Source organism: Cryptomeria japonica, chromosome 11, assembly GCF_030272615.1.
Source record: "Cryptomeria japonica chromosome 11, Sugi_1.0, whole genome shotgun sequence".
NCBI lineage: Eukaryota > Viridiplantae > Streptophyta > Pinopsida > Cupressales > Cupressaceae > Cryptomeria > Cryptomeria japonica.
Window position 1 is genome coordinate 69,421,273 of NC_081415.1, and position 14,741 is coordinate 69,436,013.

General features: G+C 35.7%; 1 protein-coding gene and 1 pseudogene across 1 annotated transcript; both read left to right on the forward strand.

Annotated features, from left to right (window-relative positions):
• Positions 1–6,824: 6,824 nt before the first annotated feature.
• On the forward strand, positions 6,825–9,038 carry LOC131048728 (E3 ubiquitin-protein ligase AIRP2-like; annotated as a pseudogene).
• A 2,895-nt stretch (positions 9,039–11,933) lies between these two features.
• Positions 11,934–13,892, forward strand: LOC131048729 (pentatricopeptide repeat-containing protein At1g11290, chloroplastic-like). The gene has a single exon (XM_057982797.2). It carries the CDS (start codon positions 11,934–11,936, stop codon positions 13,890–13,892), a length of 1,959 nt encoding a protein of 652 aa, XP_057838780.2.
• The last annotated feature ends 849 nt before the right edge of the window (positions 13,893–14,741 follow it).

Sequence of the window (14,741 nt, forward strand, 5' to 3'; positions counted from 1 at the left end):
CTTGCTTCCTAAGGACACAATGCATCACAACTTTTTGAATTTCATCAAACCATTGACAACTTTGTATGCAGTATTGGGTTAAACAGTGGAGTCAAGTCACTCTTCCAAATATGGATTGTTGACAAAGTTGTAGTTTACTTACTATAATTTAAAAGAAATTGGACTTCCATAATACGAAGAGTGGAGCACCCTACAAAAATTGGCACAAAGATCTCATGAATCATAGTATGTATTGCATAGTTTTCTACTTTTACTCTTAATTTCAAGGTTTTCTACTTTTTTGTTTGTTTGGAATTTGGCATCGCTTGAAATAACTCTGTTTTATGAACATGAAAAATGCAACACACACCATTACTAATCCAGACTATTATGCACACCTTCAGCCTTGTAAATTTGTATTTTCAAATTCTCTTAAATTTTAACTTTTTTGTCTTTCTCTATTTCTGATTTCTAGGTTCCGTGCACTGCTATTCTCTATATTTAATTTATCATGGCTTGAATTAAGTTTTAAGTTTGAACTCTATTTTTCAAACATGAGACATGTAGCAGTTGCTAAATTGCTAATCCGGCCTATGATGGTCATAGATACCTTTAGCCTTGTAAAATTGTACTGTGTTTGTGATACTGATGGGACAATAGATTCAGTGCCTTGGTAATTGATTTTGATGTTGATTCTGCTTGCTTGCTAAAAGCCTCTGTGCCCACCCATATCTAAATACGTATTCCCAGATAGAGTCTCCCTTCTCGACTTTCACTTTCTGTGTTTGTTTGTTGAGCACTGTGCCCTCGGGTCGAACTCACATGGTTTTCATTAACTTTTCCCCCCCTTGTAGGGCTTTCTTTATTAGCAAATAGACTTGAAGCTGTTGTTGCTCCCTTGTTTCTATAAAAGGGAATTCAGGGTCATTTCCAAAGGGTTCTGAAATTTCGTATTGACTTTTGCATAGAGAATCACATAGAGCTATGTATTGAATGAATTGTATCATATGCCTATATTTTGAAACAATTAATGAAAATATCAACATGTCTAAATAAAAATCACCCTATCAATAAATACATTATGCTCTTTTATTTTGCTATTTTCTATTTGAAATTAGAAAGTTGAAAAATGCAACTGCAAATCAATATAAAATTTTAATTGCAAAAAGTTGATAGACACATAAAATATCATCAAGTTATCAACCACAATAATATGTTTTTGTAATATGAATGATGAGATACAGTAAGATTAATAAATAGCTAAAAAGTGCTAGTCCTAAATCTCATAAAGTTGCCATTCCTCCTCAACAAATTTAGAGCTTCCTTGATTCTTGTTTGTGTTTTCTTCACTCCGAGTCTACATACCTCCACTGAACTGCATCTCAATGCTACCAGTTGGTCTAGTACATGAGTTAATTGTCTCACTGCCACTTTGGTTTGAAGTGTTTCCCAAAACTCTTCTTTCACATTTGGACCTCCAGATTTTTAGTTTCCTATCATAAGGAAAAGTATGGACATCATACCTAGATGTATAGAGCCTCAAGAAATTTTCCAAATTCTTGTCTAGTTTGTTTCTTAGCTTTTATTTTAGGAACCCCAAATCATTGAAAAACTCTCTTATCCTCCACTGAACCCAATATCATGGTAAGACATAAAACAACACGCTTGAAATATTTTGATATTGAATCACGCATCACTTCGCTCTGACCTAGATTTGCTCAAAGCCTTGTTTTTTATCCCTCTTCGTGGGGGTTCTCCATTATGTCATATTGTTCCCTCATAGTGTATGAAAAATGTTCCTTCATAGTGTATGCAAAATGGATTGATTTCTCTCTAAGAAGAGTTTCATTTAAAATTCTATTTATATTTACTCCATTGAACTCTTTGGATTTGCGAAATTGCTTTATCAAAGTTAGTAGCTGAGTTCAAAATTTAGCTGAATTGTTGAGGGTACAATAGTGAGGAAACACAATAGATATGGATTCAATTAGTTTGTCAAGAGGGAATCTGCTTCTAATATGTGAGGAAAGATCATAGGCAATTTTCTTCATAGAAGCAGTTATAGACTCAACAATCTTGCTAAACTCTTCCCTTATAACTCTTGCTAGTTGCTTCTCGGGGTGCTTTCTTGGTTCCTTGGGCTCGATCATGGAAAAGTAGTTCATTGGTATCTCAACTCGGCGTACACTGGCACATAACTCCTCGTTTGCACCAATATGTAAAAAGTTATCAGGATTGTTCAAATCTATGAGTGTCTACCACTTAGCAAAATTTTCATCAGATAATGTTGGTATAGATCCATAGAGATTATCGAGGGTGAGGCATGTCATCTTACACAACTTAGCATATTCTGCAATATACATAGCTCTTTGCTGGACTTTTTTCATAATATTTCTAATTTCCTCTAAAATGGGGAGAAGATATGCTAAAGTTAAGAGTGTCTCTATATTACTTAACCTCCGAAGCAGGTTAGGAAATTTTGATTGCTCTGATTCATAGAAATTTGTGTGAAATAGTCCAATCAAGGATGGACATTTTGAAAAAACTCAATGCACTGGTCCATCCAAAGAGATCCATTTGGTATCATTATCCTTAAGAATCTTGTTCCCATCGGTTATTCCATCAGAAAAGTATTGAAATTCCATAAATTGTTTGGGACTTCGACAAAAGTGTGATTAGAGCTCTCTGATTAAATGATCAATTTTTTTACTGGAGCATGCTTGCTCACAATTCCAAAATCTATATTCCTTTTGTGGGTCATGCAGTGAATCCCAGTAACGTAGGGTGCACAAGAAGTTTTCATCTTTGTGCAAAGACCATTCCCATGACCTTGCATTACTGAAGCTCCATCCGCTCCAACACACACTAGCTTTTTGGCAATCATCATGTCATCCATACCTCCATATTCAATTAAACAACTCTTTACTAGTCAAAATAAATTTTCAGTTGTCACACTATCCTTCATTTTAATAACAAATAGTAGAGGAGGTTGGCGGGCATGATTATGTATAGTATGAACATGCATGCATACCCACAAAGTATTATCTATTGTCGTAACTTCGTCTAAAGACAACGAAATAAAGTTTGACTCTCTTATTTTTTCCTTTACATCCTTTTCAACCTCAACAAGAGAACTTTCCCATTCCCATCCACTTTTTACTAACCAGTGACTATTAGGATAGTTAGGAACTTTCAAAAAGTGTAATAAACCACTCATTGATGGGTAGTTTATCATAGCATGCCCTCTGCTCAAAATATAATAAAAAACACTTAACTAAACAAATTTTCCTAGTTGTGCTATTTGCATTGCTTTTCCAAGAATAGCTTGAATAGAACCTTTAACTTCAACAGGATTTGTCTGTATTTTCTTCTGAAAATAAAATTCTTTAGCATTCCTCACATGCTTACATTCCTCTTTTGTTTTCCATCTTATCACTGATTTTTCAACTCCATCTATCATTTGTTTTTTGTAAACTTTACCCATATGTTTTTCTATGGTGTCAATTTTTAGCTGCGACCTCTTTTCCTTTTTATATTTCCAAGTGCAAATATTACACATACATTCTATCAAAGGCTTGCCTTCAATTGGATTCTCCACTAATTCAATGAATGGATACTTTGATGCCCAAGTAATTTGAAAATTTCTCACTGACATATCCCACTCCCGATCCTTTTTTGATTTGGGTTGATCCTTTTTTGATTTGGCTTTTCTTTTCCCCTTCCATGCATTATCATTTGTGGCATTATCACCCAAGTCGATTATATCATTTTGTCTAACCTGGTTATCTACCAAAAAATCTTCTTCAAATTCATCATGATCTGAGATATTAGGTTCACCGCCTTGTTCAATATGCGGTGTAGGTTGTGAATCTTGTACTTGTACTTGTGATGATGTACCTTCCTTCTTTTCAACACAATATTTGCCAATTCCAAAGTAAAAAGACAACATTATGCATTTTGCTAGCCTCTCTTGGCCTTCCCCACATTCAAGATTCCTACCCTTCTTCTTGTTTGACATCTCCAATGAAATAAAAACTGTAAAAAAATATCAACTTGTTGAAGAATTAATAATTGACTATATGATTCATTGGCTCTACGACCTATAATCTAGATGTCTGAGGTCTCTCGAGTGACCACTGACGGGTCCCCACTGAATAATAATGAACTCAACAGTGCAAACAGATAGAGATGAATTCAAAATAATATTATAACACTTCAAAAATATGATCACTTACCTTTAGGTAACTAGTAGTCGCCAATGTAGTTAGCAACAATGGCTATTCCTCGTCTGAAACTTCGCTAGTGATCCGAATTGAGAGCTCAGAACTGACCAAATTGTGTAGAGATAAATATGATCTTTGACTGTATCTATACCAATCCTTATTTGGTGAATTCAAAGGGAATTTTATATGGTATACAAATATTTGGCGAATCACACTTAACTATAACACGTCTTATGTAATTTTCGAGGCAATTATGGGTTGTCCAGTTAATTGGTAATTATAATAGAGTTGGAAAAAATTGGGGTGAGTTGAGACACACTTCTACAAAATGCAAGGCGAATTGGGTCCTCATGGCCAATAAATATTTATATGGCTATTGGCGAATTATGGCCGTCTATTAAGACAACCTCGAAAATTGTAGGCGAAAATATTGAATTTATCGTGTGGAAAACCTAGATTCTACTGGTGAAATTTTGATAGAGATACAATGAATTACATAAAACAATGGGTGATTGGGTCGTGCATTTGCCAAATATTTATTAAGTCCACATGATATGGCCACCCCCAATCGGTACAATATATTCACCACTTTCCAGGTCGCTGACATGAAATATTCGCCAATTCGCCACTAAAGTAAACCCTGTGGGGCTCCCCCCATCACAAGTGGGTGGGAGCACTTTAGTGGGTGGGGGAATTCCTATAGATGTTGGGGAATGGATGGGTCGCATGGAATTTCTCAATTTTGTTGCAACATTGATGATTTTTAGTTAGTCTTGGGACAAGACTTCATCAAGATGACTAACACATCAACCTTTAGTGACTCATAGATAATGGTAATTAGAATGGGCTAGTTGTATGGCATGAAAATATTCAATAAGAAGGTGAGCGCACCTTCAGTTTCCGAGACTAAGGTGGTCAGTACCTAAAACACAATTATTTTGAAACAAATTAAACATTTTAAAAAACTATAAAACCAATCAAATCTATTAAAAAAAGCAAAAAGCAAAAAGCAAGCATTTAATTTTTTTTGAGAGATTGTGGCTGACTATAAAATGTAGATCTAAAGATTTATTGAATGAATAAACAAATTGAACATGTCACATGAAGAAACATGTGCTCCAACTCATAATTCTCGTACGCTTGTATGAAAAATCAATGTATTGCAACTCGCCCGACATTTACATAATATAAAAAAAAATAAAAAATCATTGTATAGTGTAGTTAACGTTTACTAAATTTGAATTTGGGTTTTCATTAAGCCGATAGGCTTTTAGTGGGGGCTTTTGTCTGTTGAAGTGTAAGACAATCTGACTATTGGCAATTTTTGGTGACCAATCATTTTTCCTGGCAAATGTGCGTGGCATTTTTGTGTTAGGTGGGATTTTAATTGCTTTCTTTGAAAATCATGCCCATGGTCGTGCGCTATGGTTTGCTTTGCAACCAAAAGAATGCTCGAAACCTATTTTTTTCGAACGATAAGCAACTAAGATAAGGGAATCTGAAACCCTAAATATGTTGGCACATTTATGGGTGGCGTGGTTGTTTTTAGGGAATTCATGTACCGCCATGAAGACAAATGGTCATGGGCACTCTTATAGATTGTGAGGTATGTTTAGGTTTTTGTGGAAGGTTATTTTTATTGCAGACCATTGTTAAATAGGCTTATTGACTGTGTTCAAATATTGTGTTTGTCTGATTGTTTTGCAAGGACTGCTAGAGTAGAGAATGCTTTGACAGCCAACATGATGGAAGATTTTGCCAATTTCACAAGCCTAGGTATGAGATTCTTATTGGCTACTTTATACTTATTCAAGGATTCCTCTTGACACAAGGCTTGCAAGTCTTGCACTGCCTTTAACTGTTCTTCTTCATTACTCTCCACATTGTTGAGAAGCTCGTTTGCATTTTCTAACTTGATATTGTAATTTCTCTCTTTCCATTCTGCAATTGATTGTTTTAGAGAAAAATTTGGTTTCATCTTACAATTGTTCAACTCAACCCCTGTCGGACACATGGTATGACCCTCTCCAAACTATCTCTCAATTGTAGAACGCTCATAGGTTTGACCAGAAGCAATTTGTACTGCATCCCTCATGACATCCTTGGTAATGGGGCAAATAAATGACTGTAAAGGAAGCATAGGAATGTCTCTATGGATATTATCAACCTTTTCATAAGAATCAATTTGAACAGGCTTACGCTTCGATGCAATCACCTTCTCTAGCAGAACAATGAACTATTCCAAATACAACGAGTACACCTTTCCCCTCAATTCTACTGCCTCAGTTGTCTCCACCTTCAACTTAGCCAGTTCAATGGAAAAAGCATCACTGTCCAATGCAATCCTTAAACTATTAGCAATTTGTTCTGCAAGCTTGTTGCTGAGAGAATAATCAGACACAATTGAACCAAGAGCCCCATCATCAAACGAATTGCATAGAATCCAATCATTGGGATCCAATTTTGGCATCCCCTTCTCTAAAAATTCTTTAGCCTCCGAAACATGGAGTCTTAAGGCATCTAAAGAGCCTTCCAAGACCACGTTATCTAAAAAATCCCCAGATATTACCGCACAATTTTTTACTTAATCTATTAGGGTCGAGCAACAAGTTAATAGATATAATGAATACCTACCCAATATATCATGGAGCAGAATTTCAGAATTCTTTACCTTGTCTTCCAGTTGAGTCATCTCCAAGGTAGTGTACTCAACGGGCATTGTTTCTTAATCTTTTTTAAGCTCCCTCATAGCTTGGGCTAAATTCCTCAGAAACCCTTCAAACTGGAGAAGAATCCGATTTACAACATGCTCTTTCTTGGGGCAAACATCTTCTGTAACTTTGGCTAATCTGCAGGGATTTTTATTCATGGTCTTTGCCATTTTTACAGTATCGGCAGAAAACAAAAAATTTGCAGTTTCCTCCATATAATTTGGCAAAACTATTGTTCCCAAACTTTCAGGAAAACTGTATGGTAGGACTAAAAATAGAGCCACCTCTTAACCATCGATCGTGTCCTATTCATTGGGGTCATCACTTGAACTTGGTTTGTTCCTAAGAGTTGCTTGTTTAATGATACAAGCTAGTAAGAGTTACTTGTTTAACAATAGAGGCTATGAAAGTCTTTAAGGATAGGACCAAGTGTAGGCATCAGTGAAAATAAAATCCAAGTCTATAATATAGCAAAATGTAGTCACAAAGATTAAACTTTTGGTATTTGGGATGCAAGGCATCTGAGTTTCCAAGGGAGTATGATGGTGCTTGTCTGCAAATGAGACTTTCCTATAGCCCAATAGCACACTTGTTCCTTTTCCTTGTGCAATGCACCGACTACAATCTTGCAGGGGCACTGGGTTTGCTAAGAATACTCATATACAAGGTTTGTGTATTTGTTCGCATTCTAAATGTCTGTATAGCTATAGACAACTGTGGCAGATAATTTTGTTGAATGGATTTTTTTTCTATTTTTTTTTCTTTATTTTGTGTGCTTTATCACCATTGGTAGGAGCTTTTACATGGATGAAATGAGTAGATACCCGTGGATTAATTGGGAGAACTCTGGGAGTCCAAGTTTGATATATTTTTTGATCGATGAATGTAAGTTTTTCTCTAAATTCAGTCATAATAGTTATTGATATTTCAAAGTGGGAATTGTGCAGGTTTATGTTGATGGTACCACTACAATGTCAACACATGAATGAAAAGCCACAATTAGAGAATTTTATGGTAAAACCTAATTTTCTCTTTTTAAGCATAACTTGGGATAACTTGATTAATTAATTAAACATCAACAGTATATCGTATACATCTGATTTAGCACTTGGCATGATGTAATGTATTAACATAATGATTTAATTTTCCTTGTTCAGCTGTAATATTTCCATCTTTATTACAACTTGAAGGAGGGATATCAGACATGAAAGATTGTAAACAGAAAGCAGTATGCATGGAAAGATATAAGAACAAGGTTGATGAAGAGAGGGGACAACTTTGGGCACTCGATTTGGAACGGGAGGAAGAATGTGGAATATGCATGGAGACCAATAGTAAGATTGCCTTGCCTAATTGCAACCATGCCATGTGCTTGAAATACTACCGAGAATGGTAAGGATTTGCCTTTTATCTTCTACATGCTTGCCAACTCAATTCTACTATCTAACTGAGTTTAGGTGGAAACAAAGTTAAAACCTAATGGATTTGTTATTGCAGGCAAGCACGGGCACAGTCATGTCCATTTTGACATGATAGTTTGAAAAAAGTAAATTCAAGAGATTTGTGGATATTTGCAGATAGTGGAGAGGTAGTGGATATGACAATATTGGCAAGAAAGAACTTTTAAAAGGTTGTTTATCTATGTTGGAAAATTGCCACTCTTGGTTCGTGAGAATTTATTTAGTGTTTATGATGCTCATTATGATTCTCACATCAAATGAAACTTGCTGATGTTATTGCAGCTCCCCAGTTTCTTTCTAGCATTAACTGGTTGCAACCAGTGTTTAAATCTAATTGTTCATTGGATTCAACAAAATGATTATGCATCTCTGCTTCGTTGGAGAGATAGTTCTATTGCCTTATTGGCAGCATAAGATAGATAGGGTTTGATGCAAGGTAAATATTTAAATGAATCCAATTCTATGGGTTTCCCTTGCTTGTATCTAATAGTATGTATGGGTCAGAATGTACAGCATACACCATCTGTTTATAAAACTGTAATTGGATGATTCAGCTCGTATGATCTACAAATTATCTGGTTGGCTTTTTGTATATATGTTTTATATCTGTACATGATGAGTTACTGGCAAAGGTAGAATATGTTTTCCATTAGCTTCCTTTTAACAACCCCTGGATTTAGAAGGATGGAGGCAAAACAAGGCTTCCTGCTTAATCTTTGAAGTATTTGCAGTCAAAGGTCAAAGAATGACCTTTAGCTAAATTGTTTGTTCCATTTGAGAATCTCAAAGATATAGCTTCTATTATTCTACTTGTATGGTCCCCTTCTATTATTCTACTTGTATGGTCGCTAGTTACATAACCCCCACTAGATACATTTGGGTTTCCCTTAGCAACACCATTAAAGTTTAACTTAAACTTACCTTGAAGTGGACAGATCTAATTAATCTTGCATTTATCAAACTTGGTTTTAGGCTATTGAAATAAACTTCCTTGAAATAGTAATTTAATCTTTTCCCAGCTCTTAAGAATACCTGAGTACCAATCTGAGAATGGAGAATCAATTTCCTTAGGTTTGAGCACATAAAATTAACACATTCTGAGATTAGTAGCTCAATTTTATAAGAAATTGTTTAGCTCCTGAAGTTTCTTTCATGAAGATCCTCTTGTTGTGTTCCCACCAGATGTTCCAAATTACCATTTGTGGGATAACTCTCCATAGGTATGCAAATAGACATTTCTTATAAATAATGAGCCAACTTGCAAAGACACCCCAAAGATTGTTTTGGAGAGGTGTGTGCCAATTCAATTTATTTATGATGAAGAACCAACATTCTTGGGCAAAAGGACATTGAGAAGAAGATGATCCATTTCCTTCTAAGCTTGCCAACAAAGGACACAATCGAATGGGTCTGAAATACCAAGTTTTACCAATCTTAAGCTTGTAAGAATCCTTTTCTTAAGAGCTAGTCATGCAAAGCAACCTAATTTAAGAATAATCATTTCATCTAAAAAACTATTTTGTCTTAATTCAGATAAATACAAAATCAAGAAGATTTGATTGGGTTTAATATACCACCACTTGGGTGTTTTGTGCTTATGATTCCAATTCATTGTATGCTTATATTTTTTGAAGATGATATATAGGGATTCTATGAGCAGGCCTAAAGTTGAATTCTGGAATTTCAAAACTGATAGATGTAATGTATATTATAATATAAATTACATGTAGATGTTATCTGTTCATACCAGTTATAGCCATAGCATACAATAACATGCCATTTGGCATTCTGATTTGTTAGTCTTTTATGTACTTTTAATCATCTTGTATGTCATTTATTACATTACTGTCTTCAATTTGAACCATCTAATATACCTAAGCATGCCATTTATGGCATAGTTGTGTTCAATTGAAACCATATAATATACATATTTCTTCAGGTAGGTAAATTCATAAATTGTTCTATTATTATTTAACGGGTGGTTGAAATGCATAGATGTTTTCAAACTGTCTTATTCCTAATTTATTCTTCTTTAACTGGTAGTTGAAATGCATTGATATTTCAAGAGAGGCTTATTCCTTATTTGTTTATATAACTATTTCACAAAGTTACATTTAGATCAACATCTTCCTTATCATGTCGCTCTATAGAGTTAACCATCACATAAAGCACAACATTTGAAATGCACTGGATTATCTTTTGTAAGAATATATGCTTATGGATTCAATAATAATCTTCTTTCGGAAAATCTTATAATTCCTGGCAAATTTATTTTTAAGCAACCTAATTTAAGAAGAATCATTTCATCTAAAAAACTATTTTGTCTTAATTCAGATAAATACAAAATCAAGAAGATTTGATTGAGTTTAATATACCACCACTTGGGTGTTTTGTGCTTATATTTTTTGAAGATGATATATAGGGATTCTATGAGTAGGCCTAAAGTTGAAATCTGGAATTTCAAAACTGATAGATGTAATGTATATTAGAATATAAATTACATGTGGATGTTATCTGTTCGTACTAGTTGTAGCCATAGCATACAATAACATGCCATTTGACATTCTGATTTGTTAGTCTTTTATGTACTTTTAATCATCTTGTATGTCATTTATTACATTATTGTGTTCAATTTGAACCATCTAATATACCTAAGCATGCCATTTATGGCATAAACATCTATGCATTTCAACCACCCATTAAATAAGAATAGAACAATTTATGAATTTACCTACTGAAGAAATATGTATATTATATGGTTTCAATTGAACACAGCTATGCCATAAATGGCATGCTTAGGTTATTAGATGGTTCAAATTGAACACAGTAATGTAATAAGTGACATACAAATGATTAAAAGTACATAAAAGACTAACAAATCAGAATGCCAAATGGCATGTTATTGTATGCTACCTGCTTCTAATGTTATAATGCCTTTACAATCAGACCTGCCCCTGCCCCTGCAACTGCTAGTTTTTAATTTGTTTCAAATTCGCCATCATACTGCAGTTTCACGTGCCAATGGGAGCCAAAACTAAATTTTATATTCCATTCAAAATGGCAACCCAGAAAAATTAATCGAAAACCTCAATCCAAAGGCCAATAGTTGGAATTCTCTGTTTCAGTCATGCAAACATATCAATTCTGTAAAAAATCTTCATGCCCACATCATTGTCACTGGACTAGCCCTTGAAATATTTATACAATCCATTCTTGTGACTACGTATGTAATGTTTGGCAGTTTGGATGATGCACGCAAAGTGTTTGACAAAATGTCTGAACCAAATGCATCGCAAGCGGCTCACAAAATTTACAAACCGAATGCTTTTTTATGGAATGTGATGATTAGAGGGTGTGCTAGGAGTGGACATCACAAAGAGGCTCTTAAAGTCTATTGCAAAATGTATGAGGGAGGCATGCAGCCAGACAATTTCACGTTTTGCGCAGTGTTGAAGGCGTGTGCGGGTTTATAGGCTCTACAAGAGGGTTAGGAGATTCATGATCATGTAGTCAAAATTGGATTTGATGCCAATAGTTTTGCAGCCAACTCCCTTGTGAAAATGTATGCGAAGTGTGGAGACATAGAATTTGCACGCCAAGTGTTTGACAGAATACTTGTGAGAGATGTTGTTACATGGAATGCAATGATTTCTGGGTGTGTTCGGAATGGAAAGGCTCGTGAAGCCTTGGTTCTCTTTGATCAAATGCAACAGTTAGAGATGAAGCCTAACCCAGTTACTATTGCAAGTGTACTCCAGGCATGTTCCCATATGGGAAATTTCGAAAAGGGCCGGCAGATCCATGAATATGTAACTCAAGGTGGGCTAGAGTTCAATGATTTTGTAGGGAACTCCTTGATAGATATGTATGCCAAATGCAAGAAGGTCGAGATTGCACGGCAAGTGTTTGACAAGATGCCCACAAGAACGGTGGTTTCATGGAGTGCAATTATTGCTGCATATGCGCCGAATGGGCAAGACAAGGAAGCTTTGGAACTCTTTGCTCAGATGCAACTAGCTGATGTCACACCTAATTCTGTCACTATGGTCAGCGTGCTCCAGGCATGTGCCCATTTAGGAGATTTGGAGCAAGGGAAGCAAATCCATGATTATATAATCCAAAGTGGATTGAAGTTGGACATTTTTGTGGAGAATTCCCTTATTGCCATGTATGCTAAATGTGGGAATTCGGAGCTTGCAAGTCAGTTGTTTGAGTACATGTCTAAAAGCGATCTGGTTTCATGGAATGCTATGATTGCTGGGTATGCTGAGACTGGACGTGCCAATGAGGCTTCAGCAATTTTTAATCAAATGCAGCAGGCAGGTGTAGCTCCTGATTCCATCACTGTGGTGAGTCTGCTTCAGGCATGTGCCCGTGAAGGCAATTTGCAACAGGGCAAGTGGATTCATTATTATATAATTCTAAATAGATTTGACTCTGAGATTTTTGTATTAAATTCATTGATCGACATGTATGCAAAGTGCGGGGTCGTTGAGAATGCACGTCAGGTTTTTGACAAAATGTCGAAAGAAAATTTAGTAACATGGAATGCAATGATTGCTGGATATGTTCAGAATGGACATGCCAAAGAAGCTTTGATGCTTTTTGGTCAAATGAAACAAACAAACATTGAACCTGATTCAGTGACAATGGTGAGTCTACTCCCAGCATGTGCTCACTTAGGGTTCCTGAATCAAGGGAAGTGGTTCCGTGATTATATAGTTCAAAACGGATTTGAGATGAATCTTCCTATTGGGAATTCCTTGATTGACATGTATGCCAAATGTGGGAGCATAGTTGCCGTACGAAAATTGTTTCATAGAATGTTGCAGAGAGATGTGGTCTTATGGAGTGCGATGATTTGTGGGTATGGTATGCATGGACACGTCGAAGATGCTCTTGAACTATTTCATAAAATGCAACAGACAGGCACAAAGCCAAACCACATCACCTTTGTTGGTGTTTTGTCTGCATGTAGTCATGCAGGTTTGTTGGAGGAGGGATGGAAGTATTTTGATTGCATGGTTCAAGAATACTGTATCACACCTAGCATGGAACACTATTCCTGCACGGTTGATCTTCTTGGGCGCTGTGGAAATCTTGTCGAGGCAGAATGCTTTATCAAAAACATGACTTTTAAACTAGGTCCAAGTGTGTGGGGGGCCTTGCTTAATGCCTGCAGGATCCATGGCAATATTAAGCTAGGAGAACTTGCAGCAGAATGCCTTTTCGTCTTAGAGCCTAAAAATGATAGTTCTTATATTCTATTATCAAACATTTATGCAGCAGCTGGAATGTGGGATGATGTAGATAAGTTGAGAACGACAATGCAATGCAGGGGCTTGAAAAAGAGACCAGCGTGCAGTTTAATTGAGGTAGACAATAATATTCATGCATTCCTTGCAGCAGACAGTTTGCATCCTCAAAATGAAGAGATTAATAAAATGTTAAAGATGTTGATAATGGAGTCATCAGGATGTGTCCCTAATATCAACTTTGTGCTGTATAATGTAGACTAGAGGTAAACTAAAACTTACTCTGCAGTCACAGTGAGAAGCTTGAAACTGCTTTTAGGTTTCTCAGCACAAGACCTGAAACTGCCATCCGTATCACGAAAATCCTTCGTGCTTATGTTGACTGCCATGATATCACCGAATTCATCTCAAATATCATTGACAGGGGAAAAACTACAGGGGATTTAAAGAGATTCCTATCCTTTCAAAATATGTACAGCAAGCATAGTATTTCCTTGCTCAAAACTTATCCATATAACATGCTCTGAGAAGTAGTTGAGAGTTTAATGGATCCAGACTGTAGTTGAGCTGATACATGTAAGTGGACAGGGTGCATCACTGTACTCTTGATATGGGTGGATTGGCAAGTCTAGGTTTATTCATGAGTTTCTTCATGTGATTAAAACCCATGGGAATACAAAATTTGAACACTCTAGTGGGTTGAAGTGAGTGAAAATCACCACTTCTTAAGAGGAGATCTCACATGCCATACTCGTGGAGTACTGATAAGCCACGATGATTTTATAAGAAATCGAGACTGATGAGTCGGATGGAATCTGTAGATTAATCGACGAATTCCCTGGTTTTAGGGAATGTACAGTTGAAGACTAATTCCATCCGTTTACATCACAGGAAAAATCAATCTTTCAGATTTTATAAATTTGAATATTAAATTTAATATTTCATTGATTGTAAAGCTTATTTTCGTCCATTCTCGATTATTTTTTATACATATAATATTTATATGTAGTTTAATATGTCTTGTTATAGTCTTCCTCTCAAAAGGTTGTAAGCATTATTACTCATTTAAATAAAGCTCAAATGGAAATTTAGGCTATGAATTATAATTAGAAG

What these genes read in the sequence shown, in the direction of transcription:
- LOC131048729 (XM_057982797.2), top strand. Translation starts at nt 11,934, where the DNA reads ATGTATGCGAAGTGTGGAGACATAGAATTTGCACGCCAAGTGTTTGAC.